Source organism: Anolis carolinensis, unplaced genomic scaffold (genome assembly GCF_035594765.1).
Source record: "Anolis carolinensis isolate JA03-04 unplaced genomic scaffold, rAnoCar3.1.pri scaffold_14, whole genome shotgun sequence".
NCBI lineage: Eukaryota > Metazoa > Chordata > Lepidosauria > Squamata > Dactyloidae > Anolis > Anolis carolinensis.
This window is the reverse complement of record NW_026943825.1, coordinates 6,222,075-6,244,394: the sequence shown is the minus strand read 5'-3', so window position 1 is coordinate 6,244,394 and position 22,320 is coordinate 6,222,075. Positions and strand designations below refer to the sequence as shown.

Here is a 22,320-nt window from a genome sequence, read left to right as displayed (position 1 = left end):
GGGGGTTGGTGCTCATCTCCATTTCTAAGCCGAAGAGCCGGCGTTGTCCGTAGACACCTCCAAGGTCATGTGGCCGGTATGACTGCATGAAGCACCGTTACCTTCCTGCTGGAGCTGTACCTATTAATCTACTCACATTTGAATGTTTTCAAAATGCTAGGTTGGCAGGAGCTGGGGCTAACAGCGGGCACTCATTCCGCTCCCGGGATTCGGACCTGTGACCTTTTGGTCCGCAAGTTCAGCAGCTCAGCGCTTTAACACACTGCACCACCGGAGACCCCAACATGGCTAAAAAACTGCCCCAAATGCCAATTCTTAAGACCACTAAATGATCACGAGATTCTCTTTTGGTCCCCAGGAAGCAAAGCCTTTCGAGCGAGACACTTACTACGCCCATGGTCACAGGCAGGACGACGTATCTATTTCCTCCGCTCATGAAATGCCGCCAGCTTTGCCACCTCAGACGGCAACACCTCGGCCTGCCAGAATGTCTTCAGTTCTGGAGTACGCTTTGCAAATACGTCCGTTTGTACTTCACGGTTGTTTCCGTGAAAGAGACCAGACCCTGTTGCCTCTGCAAACCGGCCAAAGTGCCCAAATCCAAACAAATCCGAGTCTTTGGAAGCCTTCTTTTTTTGCCAGCCCAAAGCGAAACCTTTTCTGAAGGAACAAAGTACAGCAACAGCCCTGAGGAAGTGCGGCGCTTCCTCATCCAACCGGTGCCCAGTCTCCGCCTCCGATACCTGAGCAAGGCACCACCTTTCGCAATTTTCCCAGCCGCCGAGCCAGAAAACACCTAGGCTGTCGGACAGGTCCTCAGAGCCTGTTTCCAAGTTAGGGAGTGGGGAGGAGAAGTATCTCCTTCAGAGGCAAAACCAGCCTGCCCCCCTTCAAATCTGAACAGCTAAAGGGAAATACTGGGTGATTCTAAGGTCAAAAAGGTAGGAGGAAATCTACATTTCACACAGTGGGAGGGGAGGGAGGCAGCGGCAGAAAGCAAGAGTGTAACTACGTCATATTCTGCTCACAGGAAACTGTCTGCCCCACCCAGGCAAACCAGAAGGCAGGGCTTTGAGAGAGAAACATTTCTGAGAAAGAGACACAAAAAAGGATGGGGGAGAATGACATTACTCCTTTGACCCCCTATCACAGTGATGGCCAACCTATGACACGCGTGTCAGCACTGACACAGCTAGCCATTTTTGCTGACACGCTGCCGCATGCAGATTGGTTGGATGACTATGCAAGGGACAAATGCAAGATACTTCACTTCGGCAGAAAAAATGGAAATCAAAGATACAGAATGGGGGACGCCTGGCTTGACAGCAGTGTGTGTGAAAAAGACCTTGGAGTCCTCGTGGACAACAAGTTAAACATGAGCCAACAATGTGATGCGGCTGCTAAAAAAGCCAATGGGATTCTGGCCTGCATCAATAGGGGAATAGCGTCTAGATCCAGGGAAGTCAAGCTCCCCTCTATTCTGCCTTGGTCAGACCACACCTGGAATACTGTGTCCAATTTTGGGCACCACAGTTGAAGGGAGATGTTGACAAGCTGGAAAGCGTCCAGAGGAGGGCGACTAAAATGATGAAGGGTCTGGAGAACAAGCCCTATGAGGAGCGGCTTAAAGAGCTGGGCATGTTTAGCCTGCAGAAGAGAAGAGAGGAGACATGATAGCCATGTACAAATACGTGAGGGGAAGTCATAGGGAAGAGGGAGCAAGCTTGTTTTCTGCTGCCCTGCAGACTAGGACACGGAACAATGGCTTCAAACTACAGGAAAGGAGATTCCACCTGAACATCAGGAAGAACTTCCTCACTGTGAGAAGGGCTGTTCGGCAGTGGAACTCTCTCCCCGGGGCCGTGGTGGAGGCTCCTTCTTTGGAGGCTTTTAAGCAGAGGCTGGATGGCCATCTGTCGGGGGTGCTTTCAATGCGATTTCCTGCTTCTTAGCAGGGGGTTGGACTAGATGGCCCATGTGGTCTCTTCCAACTCTACTATTCTATGATTCTATGATTCTATGATTCTATGATTCTATGACTATGTCTTTTGTGGCCAAATTTGGTGTGATTGGGTCCAGTGGTTTTGTTGTTTACTCCATGGGAATTATGCACATTATAAAATTATATCATTCTATTATTATTGTTCTATTATTATTGTAGTATATTATCATATCATTATTATTATATTATTTATTATTCATGACTACATCGAAACTAGAATAGAGAGAAATCAGTGTGGAAGCTGCAAGAGGTACCATAGATTGTTGTACATGGAAATAATGGTAGTCAATAGTTTTTGATTTATTAAATACAGTTATATATTACAATTATATATTTTGGTTATTTAAACTATAAATATTGCAAAATTATGTTTTTTTTTTCTCAAAGTGACACACCACCCAAGTCATGTTAGGTTTTTTTTTGGTGAATTTTGACACACCAAGTGCAAAAGGTTGCCCATCATTGCCCTATCAGCTGATCTGGAGCTTGTTGCCTTCGCCTTGTAGAGCCTGCACCATTCTCAGCAATGGGATACAGATCCCAAAACATTTGGTAATCTTTCCCCAGTTATGGTACAGTAGAGTCTCACTTATCCAAGACTCTGGATTATCCAATGCATTTTTGAAGTCAATGTTTTCAATATATCGTGATATTTTGGCGCTAAATTCGTAAATACAGTAGAGTCTCACTGAAGCCCCAGTGGTGAAGTGTGTTAAAGCGCTGAGCTGCTGAACTTGCAGACCGAAAGGTCCCAGGTTCAAACCCCAGGAGCGGAGTGAAAGCGCGCTGTTAGCTCCAGCTTCTGCCAACCTAGCAGTTTGAAAACATGCCAATTGTGAGTAGATCAATAGGTACCGCTCCAGTGGGAAGGTAACGGCGCTCCATGCAGTCATGCCAGTGGCCACATGACCTTGGAGGTGTCTACGGACAACACCGGCTCTTCGGCTTAGAAATGGAGATGAGCACCAACCCCCAGAGTCAGACATGACTGGACTTAACATCAGGGGAAACCTTTACCTTTACCTAGGATCTCAACCAACATAAACTGGCCGGCAGAATGTTGGATAAGTGAATATGTTGGATAATAAGGAGGGATTAAGGAAAAGCCTATTAAACATCAAATTAGGTTATGATTTTACAAATTAAGCACCAAAACATCATGTTATACAACAAATTTGACAGAAAAAGTAGTTCAATATGTAGTAATGCTATGCAGTAATTACTGCATTTACGAATTTAGCACCAAAATATCACGATGTATTGAAAACATCGACTACAAAAATGCATTGGATAATTCAGAACGTTGGATAAGCGAATGTTGGATAAGTGAGACTCTACTGTAATTACAACATAACATTACTGCGTATTGAACTTTTTCTGTCAAATTTGTTGTATAACATGATGTTTTGGTGCTTAATTTGTAAAATCATAACCTAATTTTATATTTAATAGGCTTTTCCTTAATCCCTCCTTATTATCCAAGATATTCGCTTATCCAAGCTTCTGCCGGCCCGTTTAGCTTGGATAAGTGAGACTCTACAGTATTACAGAAGCTCCTGCCAAACTGAGAGATGAAGTCCCATTCATAGGACAGGCCATCACCGAGCTTTAATTTCAAAGACACAGCATTGTCCATCTGGAACATCACTATTGCAAAGGGATCTTTCAGCACCTTTGAAACTAACAAAAAAAATGTTGTAGTGTACGTTTCCGTAGACCTAGTCTACTCCTTCAGATGCTTTTTGAGTTTGCAACCCTGGAAACACATTGCATGAACGAAGATATAAAAGGCATGCAGCCGTTTCCAGGTGCAGCTTTTTCCAATATGGGAGTATAGCTGCGGCACCAGTTCAACAAGCTATGTTACCGCAATTGCAACTTATGTTAGGAACTGCAGGGCCAGACACACTGCAGAACTGGTCCAGGCTTCTAACTCATTCCCCATCCCCACCCCTCTGCCCTAGGGATTAACTTTCTTCTCTAGGGAAAAACCTCTGAGATGCCACCTTCTCACTAGCCAAGAGTACCGGTACTGTAAATTGCTCCAATTCACTGAAATAGTATTTGCATAATCCAGGAGTGCTGCGTGCCTTAGGATCCAAGACAGGCAAGGTCCTTTACTCTGAGCTGTCTTAGAATAATGCCCTGATTCAGTGCCTGTGTTCGGACTATTACGTTGGGGTTTACTAAGCCAAGAAATCCAGAAGCTACTTGTCCGGGCATGCATGCCAAGGAAGTCTCCAATTAACCAGTTTCCTATTTCATCCAAATCAGATATTGTTCTTGACATGTACTATATAAACCCTCTCCCAGATGAGACTATGAGAGGTCTATGCTTGCACTGTTTTCTTTCAATGTACCGCATATACTCAAGTATAAGCCGACCCGAATATAAGCTGAGACACCTAATTTTACCACAAAAAATGGGAAAACACTGACTCAAGTATAAACCGAGAGCAGTAAATTTCAGAAATAAAAATAGATACAGTAGAGTCTCACTTATCCAACATTCACTTATCCAATGTTCTGGATTATCCAACGCATTTTTGTAGTCCATGTTTTTAATACATCATGATATTTTGGTGCTAAATTCGTAAATAAAGTAATTACTACATAGCATTACTGCGTATTGAACTACTTTTTCTGTCAAATTTGTTGTCTAACATGATGTTTTGGTGCTTCATTTGTAACATCATAATCTAACTTGATGTTTAATAGGCTTTTCCTTAATCCCTCCTTATTATCCAACATATTTGCTTATCCAACATTCTGCCGGCCCGTTTATGTTGGATAAGTGAGAATCTACTGTACCAATAAAGTTATATTAATTGAGGCATCAGTAGAGTAAATATTATTATTATTATTATTATTATTATTATTTTATTATGACACAGCAAACAAGATAGATATGCTGGAATTCATATCACAAAATCACAAGTCGAACACTTCCCAAGTGTCTAGGACTGTGTGATGTATTTTTGGATGATGTGTGCAGATCCCATTATTATTATTATTATTATTATTTTATTATGACACAGCAAACAAGATAGACATGCTGGATTTCGTTTCACAAAATCACAAGTCGAACACTTCCAAGTGTCTAGGACTCTGTGATGTATTTTCGGATGATGTGTGCAGATCCCAGCAGGGTGGCCTTTTGCAGTTGGCAGATCGTAATTTTGTCAATGTCTATTGTTTCCAAATGCTGGCTGAGATCTTTTGGCACGGCACCCAATGTGCCGATCACCACCGGGACCACCTGCACTGGTTTCTGCCATAGTCTTTGAAGTTCAATCTTGACGTCCTGATAGCGGCTGAGTTTTTCCTGTTGTTTTTCATCAATGCGACTGTCACCTGGGATGGCGACATCAATGATCCAAACCTTTTTCTTTTCCACAACTGTGATGTCTGGTGTGTTGTGTTCCAGAACTTTGTCAGTCTGGATTCGAAAGTCCCACAGTATCTTTGCGTGCTCATTTTCCAATACTTTTGCAGGTTTGTGATCCCACCAGTTCTTTGCTGCTGGCGGGTGGTACTTGAGGCATAAGTTCCAATGAATCATTTGGGCCACATAGTTGTGCCTCTGTTTGTAGTCTGTCTGTGCGATTTTCTTACAGCAGCTGAGGATATGATCCATGGTTTCGTCAGCTTCCTTGCACAGTCTGCATTTTGGGTCATCAGTTGATTTTTCAATCTTGGCCTTAATTGCCTTTATCCTGATGTCTTGCTCCTGGGCTGCAAGGATCAGGCCTTCTGTCTCCTTCTTCAGGGTCCCATTTGTGAGCCAGAGCCAGGTCTTCTCCTTGTCAGCTTTTCCTTCAATTTTGTCAAGGAACTTTCCATGCAATGTTTTGTTATGCCAGCTGTCAGCTCTAGTTTGTAGTGCGGTTTTCTTGTACTGATTCTTTGTCTGCTGTGTTTTGAGGAGTTTCTGATATTTGACATATTATTATTATTATTATATGCCGATCTGCTTTTTAAAAATGTTTGGAGAGATTCTTTTTCATCTTTTGCTTTCTACCATCCCAAGTGTATGCGCAAAAAGTCCTTTGCAATAGAGTAATCTAGAAAGTAGAAAAGCAAAAGCAGTGAAGGATGACTCCCGAAAGATAAGTCACTTGACACATGAGAAACTGGGCTGCCTTAAAGAACCCACACCTTCTCAACCCTTTCATTTTGAGCTGCATAACTGAGCAAAAGTTCCCCCTCCACTCCCTCTTCAGCTCGAACCTGTTAGTCCAGTTGCTCTTGTGAACAATTCCACTTATATTTGCATCTCCCCTGCAGCTTGTTTGTTCTCAATAAACATCGGCTGAAGAGTAAGCAAAAGGAGATAAAACTGTTTACCTCTGGAAAAAAGCAGGACAGAGGAAGAGATTATATTTCACTCAAAGACACTCTGTACAAAAGGCAAGGAAACGCACCAATAGGCCCATCGTTCACTGGAGAACTAAGTAAGGTAGCCAACTAGTTAAGAATGTTTGAGATTCAAAGCAATGTGTTTTCTCAACAAAAATCTCAGGAAAAATCACTAACTGGCAGAAAAAAGTTTTTTTTAAAAAAAAAAAACAACTTGAAATCATATTAAACTTTAATTGATTCATCTCACTAAGCATATTAAACTTTGACTGAACGTCTCACTTAATCACAAAGGTTTAAGCTCTAGGATTGTCCAACTTGGCAGAGCAGAAAGACTATGGAAGAGACTGTTTCCAGGAAACAATTAAAAGGGTGTCAGTCTAGGAAAAGGAAGCACACATTCAAATTTCCAGCTCACTTGTAAAGCCTCAACTACTTTGCATGGTTGACATGAGGTTAAACATGGACGGCAGGGAGGAAGAAAGAAAGCACCTTGGAGATTTTAAAGAAAAGGTTGCGAGATACATATTAGGGCTGCTTTAATTGTTGATCTCCTGAAGCTTCCCACCGGAGTGGAAATCATCCATCAGACAGACTGAAAGCCAAAATCAAGGTCACAACAACATCTGTTATAGAACTCCAATATGCTGATGATAACATAGTCCAGGGGTCCCCAAACTAAGGCCCAGGGGCCGGATGCGGCCCTCCAAGGTCACTGACCCAGCCCCTGTCCTAAACTTTAGACTTAGGGTTGACCTAAGTCTACCTGGTCTTTGGAGGTCTCTTTGTTTACTTATGGCCTTATGAGACCATCTAGATGGCTTTTGAAGGTCACTTTCCTTACCTATGGTTGTATGAAACTGTCTAGATGGTCTTTGAGGGTCCCTTTCCTTACCTATGGTCTTATGAGACCGTCTAGATGGCCTTTGAGGGTCCCTTTACTTATCTATGGTCTTCTGATGGCCTGATGAGATCATCTAGATGGTCTTTGAGTGTCCTTCTCCTTACCTATGGTCTTATGAGATCATCTAGATGGCCTTTGAGGGTCCCTTTCCTTGCCTATGGTCTTATGAGACCATCTAGATGGCCTTTGAGGGTCCCTTTCCTTACCTATGGTCTTATGAGACCATCTGGATGGTCTTTGGAGGCCTCTTTACTTACCTATGGTCTTATGAGACTGTCTAGATCATGGGTCCCCAAACTAAGGCTTTCCAAGGTGATTGACCTGGTCTCTGTCCTAAACTTTAGACTTAGGGTTGACCTAAGTATGAAATGACTTGAAGGCACACAACAACAACAATTCTAATTTTGGACTATTTCATCATAGTCCGGGCCCCAAACAGTCTGAGGGACTGTGAACCGGCTCTCTACTTGACAACCCCTGACGTAGTCTGTGCACATTCAGAAGACCTACACTCTCAACACCATTGTAGAAGCATACAAGAAGCTCAGCCTCTCACTGAACATTGAGAAAACCAATGTATTCTTACAGCAGTCACCAGCCAATCACTCTGCAATGCCAGAGATACAGCTTCATGGTGTAACGTTAGAAAATGTTGACCGGTTCCGTTACTTTGGCAGCCACCTCTCCACAAAAGTCAAAGTTGACACTGAAATACAATACTGTCCGAGCTCTGCGAGTGCAGCACTTTTCCGAATGAAGCAGAGAGTGTTTGAGGATCAGATAACAAGAGTTGTCATTCCAACCCTGTTATACTTAAAAACTTTGGCATAGACACTGAGTAACCCTGGCCCTTGAGCGCTCTAACTGGAGGTCAGCTGTGACCAGAAGTGCTGTGGAATTTGAAGAAGGCGAATGGAGGGCGAAAGGGAGAAATGTGCCAAGAGGAAGGTGCATCAAGCCAACCCTGATCGGGACCACCTTCTGCTTGGAAACTGATGCCCTCACTGTGGAAGAACATGTGGGTCAATAATAGGGCTCCACTGTCACTTACGTATCCACCACCAAGATGCTACACTTGGAAGGCCATCATACTTGGACAACGAAGGCTCACCTATATAGGTAAGTAAGGATCTCCTCAACCATCAGGTGGTTAGAGAAGATTATTTGAGGTTCTGGTACTGTTTCATCATCCGGGCAGACAAAGGAGGTGCTACCCTGTTTCCCCTAAAATAAGACATCCCCATAAAATAAGACCTAGTAGAGATTTTGCTGAATTGCTAAATATAAGGCCTCCCCCGAAAGTCAGACCTAGCAAAGTTTTTGTTTGGAAGCATGCCCGCCAAACAGAACACCAGAGCATGTGGGATCAGTAAATGTACGTACCATAGAGCAGTGATGGCCAACCTATGACACGCATGTCAGCACTGACACGCCTAGCCATTTTTGCTGACACGCTGCTGCATGCAGATTGACTGGATGACTATGTCTTTTGTGGCCAAATTTGGTGTGATTTGGTCCAGTGGTTTTGTTGTTTACTCCATGGGAATTATGCACATTACATATAATTTCTATTATTATTGTAGTATATTATCATATTATTACTATTATTATTATTATTATATTATTAATTATTCATGACTACATTGAAACTAGAATAGAGAGAAATCGGCATGGAAACAGCAAGAGGTACCATAGATTGTTGTACATGGAAACAATGGTAGTAAATAGTTTTTGATTTATTGAATACAGTTATATATTACAATTATATATTTTTGTTGTTTAAACTATACGTATTTTGAAATTATGGTTTTTTTCTCGAAGTTACACACCACCCAAGTCATGCTAGGGTTTTTTTTAGCGTATTTTGACACACCAAGTGCAAAAGGTTGCCCATCATTGCCATAGAGTGTTGTACATGGAAATAATGGTAGCAACAAGACATTCTTGATAGGATTCACAGTTTGTCTGGTTATGCTTTGTGATGACAACTACTGTACAGTATATAATTTCATTTTTTGGTTCAACAATAAATGTAAATTCTTCTTCATGGAAAAATAAGACATCCCCTGAAAATAAGACCTAGCGCATATTTGGGAGCAAAAATTAATATAAGACACTGTCTTATTTTCGGGGAAAGAGAAAGAGAAGGATAGTCCATTTGGGGGGAAAGTTAGAGAAGTAAAACCACTTCACCTGTTTTCCTGTTATTCCCCCCCACCAATGTTGCCATCATGGAAACAACCCTCATTTATGAAATGGGAAGTGGGGAGGGGAAATATCCAGCGAAAACAGAGGAAATGCCTTTCCTCCTTCAACACCCCCCCCCCCAACGCATAACAAGGACTATCCTTCTCTGTTTAGTCCCCCCCATCTATCCACCTGGATAATGGAACAGTAATGAAATCCCTTCCAAATTCAGGAGTCTATGTAAACTGCCTTCATTCAAGAGATAGGTATGGATCACAAAACAAGGACTTGTTTAAGACTCTCTCTAACTAAGCTACAATTTTGTGAAATGAAGGATGGAGACCAAGAAGCCAATGAGACCACATGAAAGACCGACGTGACCACATCTATTTCACAGAACTGCAACAGAACTGGATCTGAATCCAGACCCCAGACACTAAACACAAGATCATCCTTGCCTATTCTCTTTAGAGGCTAGCACCCTCTACTGCCTGTTAAATCTACTTGCATACCTTTGCAAGCTTCTGCTCATGCTGGCCTAGGAAAGATCAGATTGCAAGTTTAAAGTTTCTTTTTAAGAAAATGGAAACCTTTGACACAAAGCCAACCTATGGTTACCAAATACACTCACGAACTCAATAAACTTTCTTTCAGAGAAAGAACAACAAGGACAAGCCACTGACGGAAATGGGCGCCTATACGAATAGGATTTTCCATCCAAGGCCCAAAAAAAACAAAAAAAATTCAGGCCTCGGGCAGCAAAGCGCCAGGCCCTGCAAGCCCGGCCTACAAGCATTGAGTGCTCGATGTCTCCTAGGCCCGGCTCACAGGTGATTGTTTTAGTCAATTGTTATGTTTTGTTTTTGTTTTTAATTCTTATAGCGTTTTATAGTGTTTTCAGTGTTTTATTGTACAATGTTTTATGCTGATTTTATATTGGAAACCGCCCTGAGTCCCTTTCGGGAGAGAGGGCGGTATACAAATAAACTTTTACTTACTTACTTACTTACAGGGCCTGCAGCCGAATGCCGAGCGCTTGACGCTCATAGGCTCTGTGAGCCGGGCCTATGGGCATCGAGCGTTCAATGCTCAACTGTAGGCCCTGCAGTAATAATAATAATAATAATAATAATAACAACAACTTAAATTTTATACCCCGCCTCTATCTCCCCAAAGGGGACTCAGGGCGGCTTACATGGGGCAAAACCCGAATAAAAACAATAGCAACATAAAACACAACAATAGACAAAAAACATGCACAATTATAAAAAGTTAAACATTAGCCAATAAAAACAAATGACAAGAACTAATAAAAACATGGATTAAAACGGAGAGGTTGTAAAAGTAGACTGGGTAAGGTGCACCATATAAATATTGTAAACACGAGGTGACTGATAAAGTGCTGCAAATTCTTGGAAGTGCAAATTGGGATGGGAATCGATCCTGTGTCTTTATCAAGTTGAACATAATATAAAAACAAGTCCATAGTTATAACGCTAGAGCCGTGTTTTCCACTTCAAATACAGTAGAGTCTCACTTATCCAACACTCGCTTATCCAACGTTCTGGATTATCCAACGCATTTTTGTAGTCAATATTTTGGTGCTAAATTCATAAATACAGTAATTACTACATAGCATTACTGCGTACTGAACTACTTTTTCTGTCAAATTTGTTGTATAACATGATGTTTTGGTGCTTAATTTGTAAAATCATAACCTAATTTGATGTTTAATAGGCTTTTCCTTAATCCCTCCTTATTATCCAAGATATTCGCTTATCCAAGCTTCTGCTGGCCCGTTTAGCTTGGATAAGTGAGACTCTACTGTAATAATAATAATAATATGCCTGAATATAATAATATAATCTGAAGTCTATGCATCTCCCCAAAACTAAAATCCTAAATTTCCATAGCACAGATACCATAAATTATTATTATTTATTTAAAACATTTATATTCCGCCCTTCTCACCCCAAAGGGGACACAACATATATACGGCAAACACTCCATGCCAGGACATAAAATAATTATTAAATATACACAAACATTAAAATCAGTTGTATCTGCTTTAAAATCAGTTATTTAAACCAACTTAGGACACATAAAGTAGTAGCAAAACCACCACAATTGTGCAATGAGGCCAAAGGATGGAGGTCTTGGTATTGTCCCTTGCAGGCGACGGGAACGCAAGGAAGTCGTGAGCTCTTATCTCGTGCGCGGGGGGGGGGGGGGGGGCTCCTTATTAAACCTTGATCACTTGATGGCTCATGGGCCTGGCTTGCAGGGCCTACAATCGAGCGTTCAGCGCTTGGCTGTAGGCCCTGCGAGCCAGGCCGACGAGACATTGAACGCTCGATGCTTGTAGGCCTGGCAGGCACAGCCTACGAGCATCGAGTGCCCGGTGAGCCAGGTCCTACAGCCAAGCGACGAAAATCAGCTGACCGACCAAACAGCTACCATTTTTTAAAAATTCGTTTCACTGTTTCTTTTGTTCATGTGAGGTTGTAACGTTTCGTGCAATCCGAATGGACGAAACGGTACAAAACCATGAATGAAACAGATGAAACAGGATTCAAGGCCAACTCTAATTGACAGTCAACAGTCTCCCTGCTTCTAGTTTGCCAATCAGAACCATGACAACACAATGGTCAACACTAAATCATTATAAATAACTAGCTGTGCCCAGCCACGCGTTGCTGTGGCGAAGTATGGTGTTATGGGAAACAAAGTATTGAGGAATTGGTGGTAGTTAAGGTAAAGGGTAAAGGTTTTCCCCTGACATTAAGTCCATTATAAATGGGTTATATAGCTGTGTGGAAGGGCCTTTAGTCTACACTGCCATATAATCCACTTAAAATCAGATAATCTCTGGAAGAGGCCTAAGTGAGGCCTAACTCTGCCTGTCCCCTGGGCTGAGTGGGTTGCAAGGAGACCAAGTGGGCGGAGCTTAGCCTTCTAACTGGCAGCAATTGGATAAAAACAATTATTCCTCTCCCTCTTTTTCTTTTCTTTTTGTTGTATGAACGTAGAGGCATGGATGAGGGGTTGTGCTGCCAAGTTTAGTGTTTCTGGGATGTGTAGTTTTGTTGTTTTGTCCTAGGCCGAAATTTCATTACCCTTTTATATATATAGATTAGTAAACACTAATCTTGTAAATCAACTAGTCATCTTGGATGGAGGGCGATTAATAAGTAATTAAATGATGATGATGATGATGATGATGATGATGACTAAACAAGAGAGGGAGAAGGAAGTCATGTAAAAGGATAAAGGAGAGAATGTTGTAGCTTTTGTGATGTTCCAAATCATGAAGTTGTGGACCAGGGATGGGGAACTTGCAGTCTTTCGGATGTCAGAACACACTCGGCAGATCTATGAGCTGAGATCCAATAAGATCTCAAGTTCTAAACGTTTCTCATCCCTGATTTAGAGAACCATCTGTCCGTGTGTGTCCAGACACAGAGCTGCAAGCTGATTCTTCACTATCATTTCCGGAGGAGGAGAAAAACTTGCAACACTTCCATGACTCACAGGGATTGGTGAGCTTCCCTCACTCTGTAATTGTAGAAAAAAAAGGTGCCTGCAGCTGAACTGGGGCATGCAATGGCAGAGGTTCAAGACAATGATGCACAAAGACCAAACAAATTATAGGAAGCAGACAAGCACAGGTATTAGGAAACAGGCATCTTAATCACAGCCCTGTTGAGATCCAGGCCGTGACATCAAAACAGTTAGTCGGGAAACCCCTACTTTAAACTCTGCTTGTTCTTACTCAAAGAAGTTTTAAAAGCAGAGGGGAACACAGAAATGTCTACAGCACTTTAATCTGTTGGACAACAATCACCAGGAAAATCTTGCATTTGGAAAAGGTTTTTTTTCCTAGTATGTGCTGAAGACCACAAGCAGAATGTTCAATACAGTAGAGTCTCGCTTGTCCGACATAAACTGCTGGGCAGAATATCGGATAAGCAAAACTGACGGATAATAGGGTGGGTGGCAGAAGACTTTGCCGCCCACCTTCACTTGCCCCCCACCCTCCCTTGCTCACTTGCTTGCTCATTCACCATGCCAGGTCCCAGCCTGGTGAGTGAGTGAATAAGTGAGCGAGGGAGGGAGGGCGGTCCCGGACGTCGGATAATACGGTGTGTCGGATGAGCGGAAGTCGGATAAGCAGGACTCTACTGTATCTTCTCCAAACAACTGAAGATGATTTGGGTGAAAGCTGTAACAGTTAAATAGGGACATAATAATGTAACACTACAAGACAAGAGATGCATATTTCTATTCCTGGCTGTCTCAGAAAACTCCTGCCTGCACACTTTCCCAAGATGCCTTTGTTTGCCGTAAAGGTGGTTGTGTAAATCTCTCCTTCTGCAGAAGCACTTACTGTGTGGATGCTTAAGGAGTAAGTAATTAAGTAAGTAACTTTATTTTTCTACCCCGCCACCATCTCCCCGCAGGGACTCAGGGCGGCTAACACGGGACAATGGCCCGAAACAGTAAACAAGTACAACAATTAAAACATATTACATATTACGGAGGCGAAGTGTGTTAAAGCGCTGAGCTGCTGAACTTGCAGACTGAAAGGTTGCAGGTTCAAATCCCAGGAGCAGAGTGAGCGCCCGCTGTTAGCTCCAGCTTCTGCCAACCAAGCAGTTCAAAAACATGCCAATGTGAGTAGATCAATAGGTACTGCTCCGGCAGGAAGGTAACGGCGCTCCATGCAGTCATGCCAATGGCCACATGACCTTGGAGGTGTCTACGGACAACGCCGGCTCTTTGGCTTAGAAATGGAGATGAGCACCAACCCCCAGAGTCAGACATGACTGGACTTAACGTCAGGGGAAACCTTTATCTTTTACAATGAATAAAACACAGTAAAATCACATTATGCAAACAATCTATATATATAAAAGGCTTTTGGCATCACGGCGACTCAGAAAACAACAAAACCCAACACCCCCCAAACTCTAAAATTGGCAACACAATTCATCATCCCTGTCTCCAGTAAGATACAACACAATCACACAATGCCAAAACCCACAACAGGCAATATACGCATGCGCGCGGAACTCAAAGTATTTTTCGGGACAGGGACCATGGGCAGGAACTTCTATTCTTATTCTTATTGCCATGTTTTCTATATTTTGTAATATATATATAAAATACAAAATAATAAATACAGCTAGACATTGGAGCTGCAAGGATATTCAGTGCAATTCAACCAGACCAATAAAAGATAAACCTTCGTAAAAGGCGACCAGGCTTTGAAACAGTGATACAACTCTGAAGCTGACCAACCAAAGATTTCCCCTAGGTAGCAAGCAACCAGGCTTTGAACCACTGAGGCTATTCATTACAATTCTACCACCCCAAAAAAACATTCCCCTAAAAGGCAACTACCTAACCTTCCAAGCAGCAAGCCTATTCCTTTCTATTCCACCTCACCAAACAAGGATTCACATAACAAAATGGCCAGGCTTTCAGGCTACAAAGCTATTCACTGTTATTCCACCTACCTATCAAAGAATTCCCATACGCCACAGCAACACGTGGCCGGGCACAGCTAGTACATTACATTAAGCATAAAAGCCCATTAAAACATAAAGTAGGTAAAAGTAAAATAAAATACCATGAACCACCAGGACGGTGGAGGGGGATAGTATGGAGTGGCCAAATTGAACTAAAGTGCCATAGTGAAGTTATAAAGTGCTTTATAAGGTGCGTTAGGGTTAGGAGCATAAAGGAGGGAGAAAATGTGTAGCTTTTCAATGCTGCTGAACTGCAGGCCCTATCATCCCCCACCATCTGCTTTGTTGGCTGGAATGGAGGGCAGTCGTAGTCTACTTTGGAAGCTCTGCAAATTGCTCACCTCTATTCTGGGATATGAAAAGCAGGCAGCGAGGGCATTGACAAATATGCAATCAACTACTGAAACCTGAACTTCTTCCTGGAGAACTGTGCAGGAAGCAAGGAAAGAATCATGAAAATGCCACAACTCGTAAATAACCACCCCACAGGAGAACTTACCCCAAACAACACAGCTGAGCTGCTATTGAAAAGGCTGCGGACAAGGAAGCCACAAAGGGTGGTGAACGCTTGAGGTGTGTTGTATAAACACTGAAAGCATTCTGCTGCAATTTTATTAGAAGGACCTTGAAGTTTTAATTCCTGGGCCTTGTTATCTTTTCTGACTTTTTATTCTATTTGAGAGCAGCCCTTTGCTCACAAGGGAAACGGCATAGAGACTTCTGGTGTTTTCACATGAGGCCCATAGGACCTTTTCAAGAGGGAAAAGCCCAGTCAGGCAGCAGCTGAAGGTATCATGATAATTATAGCTGTGTACATTGTTATTTTGGGGGTTAGGCTGTATACAAATTGGCAAGGCACCAGGGCTGTGGAAGCTGCCGGCGGGGGGTGGGTGGGTGGGTTGGGGAGATGGACAACCCTGTATGCGCGGCAAGATTAACTGCACACCAGGCTGCTTGCCAGCTCTGCAGTTCTCCTTTGGAGAATTGCAAACAGACCAAACAGCCACCCCAAGCTCATTTGCACTGTCTGGTCCCTCTCAGGATGCTGCTTCCACATTCGCAGGCTCTAACCAGCCAAAAACTAACCAGAGGCAAGGAAAAATCACTAGCTGCTGGTGGCCAATGACAAGCTCTTCTGACTCACAAACCAACTCAGTTGAATGGCTTTGCAACTGCATGAGTAAGAAATGTATTTCTTTAAATCAGCCTTCCTTAAAACCAACTCTTTTGGAAGGGGAATTCGGGAGAGCATCATCAGACATATATAAAGGATGGAATTCTCCAGAAGTACAAGGGTTGAATGAAAAGTAATGCCTCCACCTTCATAACTTCAGTTTGGAAGGGAATCTATATATATAAAAGAGTGATGGCATCAGGGCAGCGGACAAAACAACAAAACTACAGGCCCCCCAACCTCGAAATTTGACAACACAACCCATCATTCACAGCTCTAGGTTGATACAACAAAAAGAAAAGAAAAATAAAGTCCTAATTACAGGGAGAGGAATAATAGTTTTTATCCAATTGCTGCCAGTTTGAAGGCTAAGCTCCGCCCACTTGGTCTCCTAGCAACCTCCTCAGCCCAGAGGACAGGCACAGTTAGGCCTCACTTAGGCCTCTTCCACAGATTATCAGATGTGACCTGGATTATATGGCAGTGTAGACTCAAGGCCCTTCCACACAGCTATATAACCCATTTAGAATCTTATATTATCTGCTTTGAACTGGATTATCTTGACTCCACACTGCCATATAATCCACTTCAGTGTGCATACTAAATATAAAGACAACCATACAACAGACATTCAATACCACCACTACCTCAACAATTTCTCACCAACACCACCAGACAACGCCACAGCAACGCGTGGCCGGGCACAGCTAGTATTTTAATAAATCAAATGCAGAAATAATCCTTAGAATGTGCTCTTTAACTACCACTATTCACTTTTCCACATAATCACCAGACAATGGGATATATTTCTGCCAATGATGAACAAGTATTCTGAAGCTGCCACAGAAGAAGTCGACACTCTGTTTCCGCAACCAACGTCTCATATCGTGAACGGATCTTCCGATAGCCAAGTAAATATCGGATCTTCCGATAGCCAACCATGAAAACATGGTTATGTGCCCAAGCTTTTGATGAGTAAATGACAAAGTTGACATGGCCTGATTTAAGGATGAAGCATGAGGATCTCGGACAAATTGAATTAATTATACGTATATACGTTTTAAGGTATTTATAATGTGTTTTAACAATATTTTTAATTGATTTGTTTATATTGTTTTGTTTTATGAATGCATTTTGGGCATTAAGTTTTGCCAATCTTTGTAAGCCACCGTGAGTCCCCTCGGGTGAGAAGGGCGGGGTATAAATGTTGTAAATAAATAAATAAAGCAATAATGTGACCCACACGTTCTTGTGAAATGCCGATTATGCTTGAAATTTCTCTCTGAGTGATACGACAATCGTCCTGAATCAATCTGTCAATCTTTTGCTTGTGAAACTCGGTGGTTGCTGTCACAGGACGTCCAACAAGTCAGAGGTTCCCACCTCAACATATTTAAATTTACTCGCCCAACGACGCAAAGGACTCACATCAACACAATCACCATAAACAGCTTGCATTCCCCAATGAATCTCCTTTGGGGTGACACCTTCTGCTGTCAAGAATTCAGTGGCTGCACGTTACTTAAATCATATTGACCGCCCGTCTGCGCAGGGTTCCATACTTCGCACTTTAACAACACAACCATTCAATGCTAAGGCTTCCCCGTCTGCACAGGGTTCCATACTTCGCACTTTAACAACACAACCGTCCAATGCTAAGGCTTCCCTATCTGTGCAGGGTTCCATACTTCGCACTTTAGCAACACAACCGTTCAATGCTAAGGCTTCCCGCCGAATGGAACTGTAGAGGAGAGTCTACTGAATGATCCAATACCTGCCGCATGCCAGTACTGCCATCTGTTGCAGAGTTACCAAGGTGGATGCATTACTTTTCAGTCAACCCGCGTACAAATGTTATGGCAAAAGTATTTTGATCTCCAGCTGCTAAATGCTGGGCTTTGATGTACCAAAATAAAGTCCAAATTCTAACAGTTTCCAAAGTACAGTACAGTCTCACTTATCCAAGCTTCTGGATTATCCAAGCCATTTTTGTAGTCAATATTTTCAATATATCATGATATTTTGGTGCTAAATTCGTAAATACAGTAATTACAACATAACATTACTGCGTATTGAACTACTTTTTTCTGTCCAATTTGTTGTATAACATGATGTTTTGGCACTTAATTTGTAAAATCATAAGCTAATTTGATGTTTAATAGGCTTTTCCTTAATCCCTCCTTATTATCCAAGGTATCCGCTTATCCAAGCTTCTGTCGCCCCTTTTAGCTTGGATGAGTGAGGCTCTACTGTAATGACAACATACGTGGTCTTAGAGAGCCAACATGATATAGTGGTTAGAGCATTGGCCTATGACCCTGGAGTCCACAGTCTGAATCCCCACTCCACCATGGAAACCCTCTGGGTAACCTTGGAAGAGTGTCACACTGTCTCAGCCTCAGAGGAAGACACGGCAAACCCCCTCCTACTGAATCTAGCTAAGAAAACATTGTGATAGGTTCACTTCAGGGTCAACCTAAGTCAGGAATGCTTCAAAGGCACACAATAACAGACATGTCCTTAGCATTTAAGAGATCACAAGTCCAATTCCTGGTAGCTTCCCTTAAGGGAACTGCATAGCAAGTGATGGGAAAGATCTTTCTTGAGATGTTGGAGATGTTTCTCCATACCTCACAACCTCTGAGGATGCCTGCCATAGATGTGGGTGAAACATCAGGAGAGAATACTTCTGGAACATGGCCATACAGCCTGGAAAACACACAACAAACCTGTGATCCTGGCCATTAAAGCCTTCAACAACACACTATTGGAGGTCTGTCTGCTACCTCAGAAGGTTGGTCTGACCTGGCATAATAAAAAGTCACCTTCCTATGTTGATACATCACCCTTCACTGTATAAATGCAGAGCTAACCTCGGAGCAGACGTCCAACTCTGTCCCACCCAACGATGCTTACTTACAGTTCCATTGAGACGTATGTATCCTGCAGACAGTAGCTTCTTTGGTGCACTGCAGACACTGAACACCTTGGGCTATTTTGAAAACATCTCTGGCTCGCCCCTCTTGCAGTGAAATGAAGCCAAGTGGGGTTTATGTGCTGCAATTCTAGGGACTTGCCACAGAGCCTAGAAAATGGGCCAAAATGAAAACCCGACACCAAAACAACAACACAAAAATCACACAGCAGGTTAGGCCAGGAAATGGATTCACCGGCTTCCAGTTTTCCACAGCGCTGAGAAAAAAAGCAGGCTTATCAGTTCCTGTGAACACCCTCAGGATGGAACCATTAGAGTACCATCTGGGATAAAAACAAGCTGTGCTCCCTTGTACTACACAGAACAGGAACAACCAAGGGCCATGCTAGAAGGTCTGTGCCCTGCCATTCACACCAAGGAAAGCAAGCAAGCAAGACAAGATATATCCATGCTTGAAGAATTTCCACTACCAGTTTCTGGTAGTGACTAACACTGAGTAAAGGAAAATCCCTAGTTCATATCTTACCTCTGCCAGTAATTATGCCGGTACTGGGGGCAAACTACTATACCTTATTTATTTACAGTAGAGTCTCACTTATCCAAGCCTCGCTTATCCAAGCCTCTGGATAATCCAAGCCATTTTTGTAGTCAATGTTTTCAATATATCGTGATATTTTGGTGCTAAATTCATAAATACGGTAATTACGACATAGCATTATTGCGTATTGAACTACTTTTTCTGTCAAATTTGTTGTCTAACATGATGTTTTGGTGCTTAATTTGTAAAATCATAACCTAATTTGATGTTTAATAGGCTTTTCCTTAATCCCTCTTTATTATCCAAGATATTCGCTTATCCAAGCTTCTGGCGGCCCGTTTAGCTTGGATAAGTGAGACTCTACTGTATTTTATTTGCGAAATTTATATCCTGCCCTTCTCACCCCGAAGGAGACTCAGGGCGGCTTACAAGTTATATGTACATACAATATATTGTATTATTAGCATAGCACAATATAAGCAATATTTATTACTATATTGTACTATAACACTATACTGCAACATTATTAGTAATATTACATGTAATATATAATATACTAGTTTTGCCCAGCCACGCATTGCTGTGGCAAAATATGGTGGTATGGGAAATAAAGTATTGAGGAATTGGTGGTAGTTAAGGTAAAGGAGGTTTTCCCCTGACATTAAGTCCATTATAAATGGGTTATATAGCTGTGTGGAAGGGCCTTGAGTCTACACTGCCATATAATCCAGTTAAACTCAGATAATCTGTATTTTATAGGCAGTGTGGAAGAGGCCTAAGTGAGGCCTAACTCTGCCTGTCCCCTGGGCTGAGTGGGTTGCTAAGAGACCAAGTGGGCAGAGCTTAGCTTTCTAACTGGCAGCAGTTGGATAAAAACAATTATTCCTCTCCCTCTAATTAGGACTTTATTTTTCTTTTCTTTTTGTTGTATCAACCAAGAGGCATGGATGAGGGGTCGTGCTGTCAAATTTCGAGGTTGTGGGGTGTTTAGTTTTGTTGTTTTGTTGGTCGCCGGGATTCCATCACTCTTTTATATATATAGAAGATTAGCATAGCACAATAGAAGCATTATTTATTACTATCTATATATATAAAAGGGTAATGGAATCACGGCACCGGACAAAACAACTAAACTAAATGCCCCACAACCTCGAAAATTGACAGCACAACCTCTCATCCACGCCTCTACATTCATACAACAAAAAGAAAAGAAAAATTAAGTCCTAGCCACAGCAACGCGTGGCCGGGCACAACTAGTATTGTACTATAACACTATATTGCAATATTATTAGTAATATTACATTTAATATATAATATATGTATTATTTTAGTGGAGCCTCCGGTGGCTCAGTGTGTGAAAGCGCTGAGCTGCTGAACTTGCAGACCGAAAGGTCCCAGGTTCAAATCCAGGGAGTAGAGTGAGCTCCCGCTGTTAGCTCCAGCTTCTGCCAACCTAACAGTTCGAATAATAATAATAATAATAATAATAATAATAACTTTATTTTTGTACCCCACCTCTATCTCCCCAAAGGGGACTCAGGGCGGCTTACATGGGGCAAAACCCGAATAAAAACAATAGCAATATAAAACACAACAATAGACAAAAAACATGCACAATTATAAAAATTTAAACATTAGCTAATAAAAACACATGACAAGAACTAATAAAAACATGGATTAAAACGGAGAGGTTGTAAAAGTAGACTGGGTAAGGTGCACCATATAAATATTGTAAACACGAAAACATTTTTGAAAACATGCCAGTGTGAGTAGATCAATAGGTACCGCTCCAGCAGGAAGGTAACAGCGTTCCATGAAGTCATGCAGACCACATGACCTTGGAGGTGTCTACGGACAACACCGGCTCTTCGGCTTAGAAATGGAGATAAGCACCAACCCCCAGAGTCAGACACAACTGGACTTAACGTCAGGGGAAACCTTTACCTTTACTTATTATTATAGTGTATTATTATTATTTATTATTTCACTCTATCTATTATTGCATTTATTATTTTACTGCATTTATTATTATTATTTTATTATGACACAGCAAACAAGATAGATATGCTGGATTTCGTATCACAAAATCACAAGTCGAACACTTCCCAAGTGTCTAGGACTGTGTGATGTATTTTCGGATGATGCGTGCAGATCCCAGTAGGGTGGCCTTTTGCAGTTGGCAGATCGTAATTTTGTCAATGTCTGTTGTTTCCAAATGCCGGCTGAGATCTTTTGGCACGGCACCCAGTGTGCCCATCACCACTGGGACCACCTGCACTGGTTTCTGCCAGAGTCTTTGCAGTTCAATCTTGAGGTCCTGATAGCGGCTGAGTTTTTCCTGTTGTTTTACTTTATTTTATTAACACATTTATTATTTCACTCTGGTATTATTATTGTTATTATATTTATGATTTCACTCTATCTATTATTGCATTTATTATTTTACTGCATTTATTATTATTGTTATTACATTTATGATTTCACTCTATTATTATTAAAAGGATGCATAAGCACATTTACATTGAAGAAGATGAAAATAATGATTTAATCAGAGTTGGTCAGTCTATCTTAAATTACCATTTTATGTAAATATTCCAAAACATTTAACCGTCAGGAGGGAATACTTTTGGAACATGGCCATACAGCCCAGAAAACACACAACAACCCTGTGATTCCGGCCATGAAAGCCT

General features: G+C 41.9%; 1 protein-coding gene across 10 annotated transcripts in view; it reads right to left on the bottom strand.

Annotated features, from left to right (window-relative positions):
• Window positions 1-22,320, bottom strand: part of mark2 (microtubule affinity regulating kinase 2) — a 134,898-nt gene that overhangs the window by 68,516 nt on the left and 44,062 nt on the right. Inside the window, exon 1 of one of the 10 annotated variants that reach the window (XM_062965138.1) lies at window positions 389-1,059. The exons of the other annotated variants lie outside the window; for them this stretch is intronic. Coding sequence (XP_062821208.1) covers window positions 389-436 — 48 coding nt within the window. The 5' untranslated portion in view covers window positions 437-1,059. Of the gene's footprint in view, window positions 1-388; window positions 1,060-22,320 lie in introns of those variants that run through there. 10 annotated transcript variants of the gene reach the window in all.